The sequence below is a fragment of the Alligator sinensis genome, unplaced genomic scaffold (assembly GCF_000455745.1).
Source record: "Alligator sinensis unplaced genomic scaffold, ASM45574v1 scaffold20_2, whole genome shotgun sequence".
Taxonomy (NCBI): domain Eukaryota; kingdom Metazoa; phylum Chordata; order Crocodylia; family Alligatoridae; genus Alligator; species Alligator sinensis.
Genome location: NW_005842012.1, coordinates 2200910 through 2209099, shown reverse-complemented (window position 1 = coordinate 2209099; position 8190 = coordinate 2200910). Strand labels below are relative to the sequence as shown.

The 8190-nt window shown below is 37.0% G+C and overlaps 1 protein-coding gene across 5 annotated transcripts in view; it reads left to right on the top strand.

Moving 5' to 3' along the window:
• ANGPT1 (angiopoietin 1) overlaps positions 1-7379 on the top strand; it is a 274023-nt gene extending 266644 nt beyond the window's left edge. For all 5 annotated transcript variants that reach the window (XM_025202019.1, XM_006021942.3, XM_025202021.1 and 2 more), the window contains one exon: positions 5106-7379. In XM_025202019.1, coding sequence (XP_025057804.1) covers positions 5106-5266 — 161 coding nt within the window. In that variant the 3' untranslated portion in view covers positions 5267-7379. The remainder of the gene's footprint in view (positions 1-5105) is intronic.
• The last annotated feature ends 811 nt before the right edge of the window (positions 7380-8190 follow it).

Genomic DNA, 8190 nt, shown 5'->3' with positions numbered 1-8190 from the left:
CCGCTCTTCATTTTTATTGCTGTCCTCTGGGCTCTTCCCAATTTATTCACCTCTTTGCAGAGTCCAAAACTGAACAAAGCACCTCAGAGGAGACTTCACCATCACTGAACAGAGTGATCTCATCTGAGTTCATGAGATATGCAGGATCAGGTCATAAGAAAATTCTAAGGGAAAAGTAGGTGTTACAGCTAGTGCAATTGCTAAAAACACATAAAGCTCTAAATCACATTCCACCTTCACACACAAATGTGTACTTGGGTAATTATGGCAATTTTGGGCACTTACACAGTTTGGATTCTGTGTCAGAATAAGTAAAAGTTTTTTTGTTTTGTTTTCATAAAGGTAAATTTTAAACATAGATAAACTGTGGGTTTCACTGCAGAAAAGCCCCACACATTAGACAACCACTATCTTCTAATAAAATAGTCAGCCCTATGTTCAGCTGGGAACTGTTACATTTTAGGTGGCATTTTGCAAGGCTAGTTAGAGATCATGTAATGAAGGCCCACACAGAAGCTAAATCATTGGAAAAATCAGTAGAAGAGACTTGATATATTCAGTAAAAGAATGTACTCAGTTGAAGTATTCAAAATAAATTTACTGCATGGATCCAAATACAAGATGACCCTGAATTTAAGATGACCCTCGAATAATTCGATTCTGTCCATGGAAAATATATAAATGTGCTATAAATTTCCATGTATAGAATCTAAATATTGGAAGATCATCTTACATTCATCACTATCACTGCAGCGGGGAAAGAACAGGCAAGGGGTAATGTGGCAGGGGTGCAGGCAGTGGGGGAGGCAGGAAGGGGGTGAGGCAGTGGGGGATAGGTAGTAGGGGGATAAGCAGTGGGGAAGGCGGGCAGCTTGCCCCCTACCACCTTTTTCCCTCCGAACTTACCCTCCCTTGTGCCTGCTCATCGCATCACAGCCTTTGGCCCCCAGCCCCCACAGGCATCATAGCAGAAGATAAACTCAGAAACAGAAATCAGAGCAGCAGATCAGGCATAGGAAGAGGACTAGACTGGAACTCAGGGAGGGTGCTGGGCTACTTTGTGGCATGCTAAAATGGCTGCCACCCCCCACCTTCCCCCAGCCTAAATCATGAATTAAGATGTTAAACAGTAACCAGACCCAGGATAGACCACCCCCCAGTGAACTTCATTTAATGTCTCCTCCAAATTGGACATTGAGCCAATGATGACTATTCCTTGAGAACAGTGACCCAACCAGTTACATATCTACCTTACAGTACTTTCATCTGGTCTGTATTTTCTTGACTTAATAAGAATGTTGTGGGAAGCAGTGTCAAAATCCTTGCTAAAGTCATAATATATTACCATCCACTGCTCTCCCCCCACATCCACAGAGTCTGTCACCTTTTCTTATGGCCTCTCCTCTTTATGATTCACTTCAAATACTGACCTAAAAGATTAGGGTAATGAGGTTAATGAAAACTTATGCTCAGTGTTGATCAGCCATCAAAAATTAAATAGAATTTTAGGATGTATAAGGAATGAGATAGAGGATACATGGAAATATTATAATGTCACTATATAAGCCAATATTACAGCTCAGTAGGATTGATGGTACCTCCATGTCGAAAGAGGAGACAGTAAGAGATGACTGATAAAAACAATTTAGGTATTAGGCAAAAGTTCTCAAATGCTGAGAGAAGAAAAAAACTAGAACACTTTGCCTTTCATAGGAGACCGATAAGTGGGGACATGATACTGGTATAGAAAGAAATCAAAAGGGTAACTTGGGCAGTACTGTTCAGTCTGTTTCAGAATAGCAAAATAAGGAGGCATTTACTGAAATTGGAAGGCAGCAAATTTAAAAGTTATGAAAAGAAATATTTTCTCCACTTGAACAGCGTATGAAACTCATTGCCAAAAGCTACCATGGAAGCCAAGAGCTAATATGATTTAAAGCAAGGCTTGATATTTATGTGGATAACAAGAATATCCAGAGTTGTTATAGTGCATTAAACAATAAACAAGATCTTTGGAAAGGATTAAATCCCTCTAGCTTCCAGGGATAAGCCAAACATTAACTGTAGGAGGAAACCTTTCCAGGGGTAAGGGTATCCCATTACTGCAGGATTCCTCCAAAGTATACTGCACTGATCACTGTTACAGACAGTATATTAGATGAGATGGACCATTGGTAGAACTGAGAACAGCAGTTCCTATGTCCTCCCTCAAAGCTCTTTTGGAGACCTACATTTCACCGAGGGACATTTAGAGATCTGTAAGCAAGAATGGAGAAAAACTTAACCCCCATCCCCCAAAGGTGAGAAGGAAAAACAATATGTTAGAGTAATAATTGGAAATGTATCTTTAAAAAGCAAAAAACACATATGATTACTAGTAGCTGGATTATGAAGAGCAGATGCTTGCTAGTGGCACTTTAAAACTTTTTACAAAAGAAACATTGGTCTTAAAGGAAAACTCTATCTGTTCAGTACTTCCCTCCCCCTATCAAGTAAAAAATGCTCCTGGTGCTTTTATTGCCTGATACCATTTCAGAATTCAGTTTCCATTGGGTATATTTTGTAGAACACCACCAAATACAAGGTTCCCAGAGATAAGGCCAAACATTTATGCTATTGCTATTCCTTTAAAATGGAATGGTAACTACTACAGCTTTCCATGGCTATATTTTGTCACTGTAAACAGAGCCCAGCTGCATCTGTGTTCCTGCTTTGAAAAATGAGGATTAGATTTTTCTGTTTAGCTTTATTTTAAGTTTCTACAGATTATGCTCTGGTTACCATAGAACATCAGCTGGACAGCTTTCTTTTTCTTTGGTTATTAGCCCCTTAGGTATAACTTTGTAATCAAAGAGAGGTCAAGTATATCAAAATAGGAGTTTGCCAGAATGAATCTGGCATAAATTCTTCCCCCAAGATTTCATTATGAAGTGTTACTTCTAAAAAAAAAAAGAAAGAAAAAAAACAAACCCCAAGCATCACCCAAAATCTAAGAAATTACTTTACAAAGCTAAAAAAATTAATTATTTCGACCTGAATGCAAGGGACAGGATAAATTTGCATCTGTGTACAAATCACTGTCACTGTTGAGTCAAGTGGTTTACAATACCCCCAAACAAAGGTCTCTTTCTTATAGGCAGATACAGCACTAAGAACAGAATCTGCTGATACCAAGGGAATCACCTCTGTGGTGCTCACTGCACAAAGTGGATCTCAGTTGTGAATTTCACAGGTTAGCTTGGGAGCAGTGAACGTGTAAAACTGAACAGCTGCATCTCAGTTTGTAGGATATGGAATTCTTCCACAGAGTCAAAGAAAATGCGTGCTACTGAGCTAACTAAATATGCGCATGGCTTATAATCATGATTTGGCCACAATACGTCTCTACTGATGATGCTTGCAACACGTTTATAGATGTTTCTGTACATGTAGCGATGCTTCTAAGTCAAAATGGAAAAATGAGGCAGAGACTACACTTCTAGAAAGGCAAGCATACCCACTACCTGGTGCTTTCTGTTTGACCACTGAAAACAAAGCTTCTTCTCAGACCAGCAGTGGACCTTTATAAGCCTTATTTGTCCTGAGGCAAATGCTATCCTTCAATTTTAGGAACATGCAGGGCGCTAAAGCCAGCAGCCTGTGCAGTTACACGCTGTGGAAGGAGCAAGATGTTCAGACTCCATTTCCTGAGGGATTCACACAGCTCTTAAGTTGGATTTGACAAAACAGCAGTCCTTCTCCCAACCATACATGTCATCAATGTGTTAATCAGCTAGCAATGCTAACTTTTTATGGAGTGGGGGCATTGGCATTCTGCAGCTGAAAGGGAGGATTTATTTCTTTTTTTTTAGCAATTACAGCTGTACACCATAAGCCTTGGTAGACCCTTCAGCCTAGCAGAGCCTTCTGGGAAAAATTCTGTTCCCGTCTAAGTCAATGGCAAAATTCCCACTGACTTCCTTATAGTCAGGGTATCAACTATTTGATCTTCTTTGTTAGTATATATCCTTTAATCCCTGTAATTTCAGTGTTGCCAAGTTTTGTGATATTTGGTTTTTTTTGTAAAGTCCCAGCTCTGGCATTCATGAGAATCTTATCTTAATTTAAAAGAAAAAAGTAGAAAGGAAGTTCCTAGCTTTATATTTGTAACATGCATTTGTCAATCTGACTTATCTACAAAATAAATAGAATTCATAGTATTTGGGAAGGCCTGCCTCATGATTTTTTAAACACCTGAGGTTGTTAAGAAAGAGGAAAAACCCTCAAAACTATCCACATATGCATGGGTTACTCTTTACAACCAATGCTATCCCTGTTCCGCCTTCTTAGCTCATTCCATCTGTTTATAAAATCCACTTGCTTGGTCTGATTTAAACTAGATTATAAATTCTTTAGGAAGTGGTTCATAAGTTTCCTGCACAATTGGCTCTGTGAATTATTGGAAATATGAATATGCGATAATGTTAACACAGCCCACATTCAGTCAGTTCATATAATAGATAAACATTATTTGCCCAGTCAGAGAAGAAGACCAGTCATATGATTCATTTGATGGTCAACAGCCAACAGCTTGAACACAATTAACATAGCTTGAAAAACATACCACACATTTAACAGGAAAATTCTCACTGAAAATTTGATGCGAAAATTCTCATGAAAAACAACCTGAAAATCCTCACTGAAAATTTCAATAACTTATGTTATTTTTTTTAACATAATTTGTAAAATCCTTCACATAATTAAGAATGACTGATAGAATGCATGATGATGTATATAAACATACATATTAATTTACTTTTATTCACTGTTACTTTGTTGCATCAGATATTATGTGTACTCATGGGTATGTTTATAAAGGCATGTAGGCACCTATCTTCCACTAATTGGCATATAAACACTTTTAAAAAACTACCCCTGATGGTAATATCTGCGGCTGAACACCAAATAACTCAGTAGTTAGTTGGTGGGGAGGAGAGGGCAACATAAAACAAAGCCTTTGCCATACTATCAGTATTTATGAGCTGTTGACTGTCAAACACTGCCAGGTTCATTTGTAAAACTGAGAATGTTCTTAGTTTTTTATTGTTTGTTGTTAATTGTTTCAGGCTGGTGGTTTGATGCTTGTGGCCCTTCCAATCTGAATGGAATGTTCTATACCGCGGGACATAACCATGGAAAACTTAATGGGATAAAATGGCACTACTTCAAAGGCCCCAGCTATTCCTTACGTTCCACAACAATGATGATTCGGCCTTTAGACTTTTAAACATACCCAGGAGTAAATGAAACAATAAAACTGAAGAACTTCTTGTGTAGCCTTCAGAAGAAGAAGAAGACAAGGGGCTTCTTGAACACAGCAAGTTGGAGCTACCTCAAAATTGCTCCACTATCTCTTCACTGCCTGCCTAGCTCTACACAAGTCGCTTCCTGTGCTGAAGACATTGGGACAGCTCAGCTCACAAGGAGATAGCTGTAATGATTTTTCCAGGAAAGGCTAACAAGTGATCTTCATGTTCTGGTTATTATGAATGAATCTAGCACCAGCCAGCTGATGTCTTTTCCTTCGTATAAGGATGCAAAAATATACAGGATTATACAGAAATAATAATGGATTTTGAAGAACAGAAATAAATCTGCCATAATCCATTGAGAAGAATTTGTTTCAACACTGCAATATCATTACATCTATACAAAAGTATTATAGACATGGCTTCATTAATGCGTGTCTTAAAATATCTGAGATGACCACTCTAATCATTGTCTTTCTTAAGTGAACTGAATTTAGATGGATGCATTTCTCTTACTCCCAGCATTAAATCGCTTGCACTAGAATTATTTTTCATGAACCCCTTCTAAAATATAAAACCTGTTCTTGATAAATCTACAGGGTCACAGTACATGAAGAATAATAAGGATAATATGCAGAAAATCTTCATTTGCTCTGTATTGTTAGGGCAAGTAAGTGTAAGTAATCCAGATAATTGGCATAATCCCTGAGCTAGGATTCATAGTGTGATAACAAAAATAACCATGTGTTTTTTTTCCCTGTTGCAGCTTTTTCCTACTTTAAAGTAGCCTGAATGACACATTGAAAAATTGGAGGAAAGTTTAAAGAATGTGAGCTATATGATGGTAAAATATATTGCTTTGTGTATAATGTTTCATTGGAACATACACAGGAAAGGAGACTATTAGGATGTATAGAAATGGTATAAATGCATAGTTTAAGCAGATGGGTTCATTTTACATTATCTTTGCATGTGCACAATTTAGTGTTAATTATTTTGAATTTTATTAGAGGTTCATTTCTTCACTGTATTATTTCATTTTTGTGAATAATTGAGGCATGTCAGTTCTACACTGTGCTTTGGCTACTACTATAAAAATCGCTCGTTGCAGTCTTATAAAGAATAAAGGAATAATTATTAATTGTAAATAGCATGTTTATATTTACATCAATGGCCATTTAATTTTCTACATGCAACTTTGATGCTATTCAATGCAAATGACTGCAAAAATCACAAAAGGTTGTACTATTCAACTCTAGAAAGGTGCTATACATATCACTTCCCAGGAAAAGGGAACCCAGAGAGGTGAATATTTCAACTATTGAAATTGAAGGTGCCTTAACAACAAGGAGAACTTGGGAGAAAAAGGTTCAGCTGTAAGCAAAGCTGACAGCTACAAGGCTTTCTGTTTAAAATCTCTGCTGATCTACTCTTATTATGGGGAAGGCAGGGAATCTACTTTGGAAACTAATTTCTACACATTCAGTTCTCTATGCCCACTGAAGTCAAAAGTAATATTCTTATTGGCTTCAGAAGAAGCCATGTCATGCCCATGATATTTTTTGTTTGTGTTTGTGTCATATTAAAAACATGCTGTTATTGGAAATAGGCAAAGCAACAGATTTTTTTTTAAAGGAATGATGGTATTTGACCAGCCAAGCTCTGTGTTCTTTAACAGCTTTCTTCCATTTAAGAGAAAAAAAGCTGCATGGATTTTGTTGGCAGCATGAAAGAATAAACAAGGGGCTCCACAAGGCTCTTTATAACTATTGTAGCTCAGTGTTCTTCAAGTAAGAAGGTCTTTGTTTCACATATTTGTATATTTAAAAAACAAAATTCATGCCCAAGGGGTTAATTTGTTGTGTTGTGCTGATTAAATTACTCAGCTGTTCTTTACTCAGCAGTTTCTTCAGAGTGCGTTTTTTGTCTCTGTTTCCAGCGGTTTTCAACATTGTCTTCACGGGTGTGCAAAAACTATGATCTGTCTTCCACCGTGTTAAGATTTGTATTTGTTCCAGGTCTTCAAGTTAGGAATACTATTTTGTAGATCCTACTGCAAAAGACAAAACACATTAAAATATAAATAAATAAAACCAAAGCATGTTATTTGCTGTTTATTTATCTGGTTTGAGAAAAAAATCAGATGCAGTTTCCTATTCTTTATAATAAAACACAGAAAAAGGTCTCCAGACTCCAGCATTTACTTTGATTAGAGAATACATTTTTGTGGCAGATGTGTGTCATTTAACATGCTGAGATCTTTCATTTTAAATTCTGTTTAGAAGTGCAGACTAAAGAGTGCTAGCTAGACTGTGTGAACTAAATCCTTTCTTTTTTACCTTTGAAATCCATAGCCGAGTTTTATTTTGCTCATTTTCTTGGTTAAACTATCAAATTGCTTCTTTTTTCGTGGTGGTAGGGGATAAATTTCTCACATTCCACTGGCCAAGTTACAGATCAAACTACTTGTTTCTCTTGCCCTTATGACTGTGTTTTCTTTAATCATCCCTGAATGTACAAAATCTGGAAGTGGCAAATCTCAACTGCTTTTTTATTTCTTTTGCCTAGATATGGAACTTGTTCCATTTGCATGGCGCTTAAAAATTGAAAGACTAATTTCAGCATCTCTTGATGGTCCATTTATCTTCATTTTTCCAGGAACTTAAGCTTAATTAAGCTTGTTCATTGATCACATTCAGACCAACCTAGCTTTTTAGAGCAACACAAAAGCCAACAGTGTAATAAATCCGTGACAGCAGGTATTATTCCTTCCAACTAAAAATGCAAACCTGCTGCATTCCACTGAAGAGTCACAATTAACTAAAAAAGCTCTTACTTGCTTTTGGTATGTATCTAAATAAGAAGGTGTTTTTAAAGTTTTCCACATATAATGAGTCCCCCT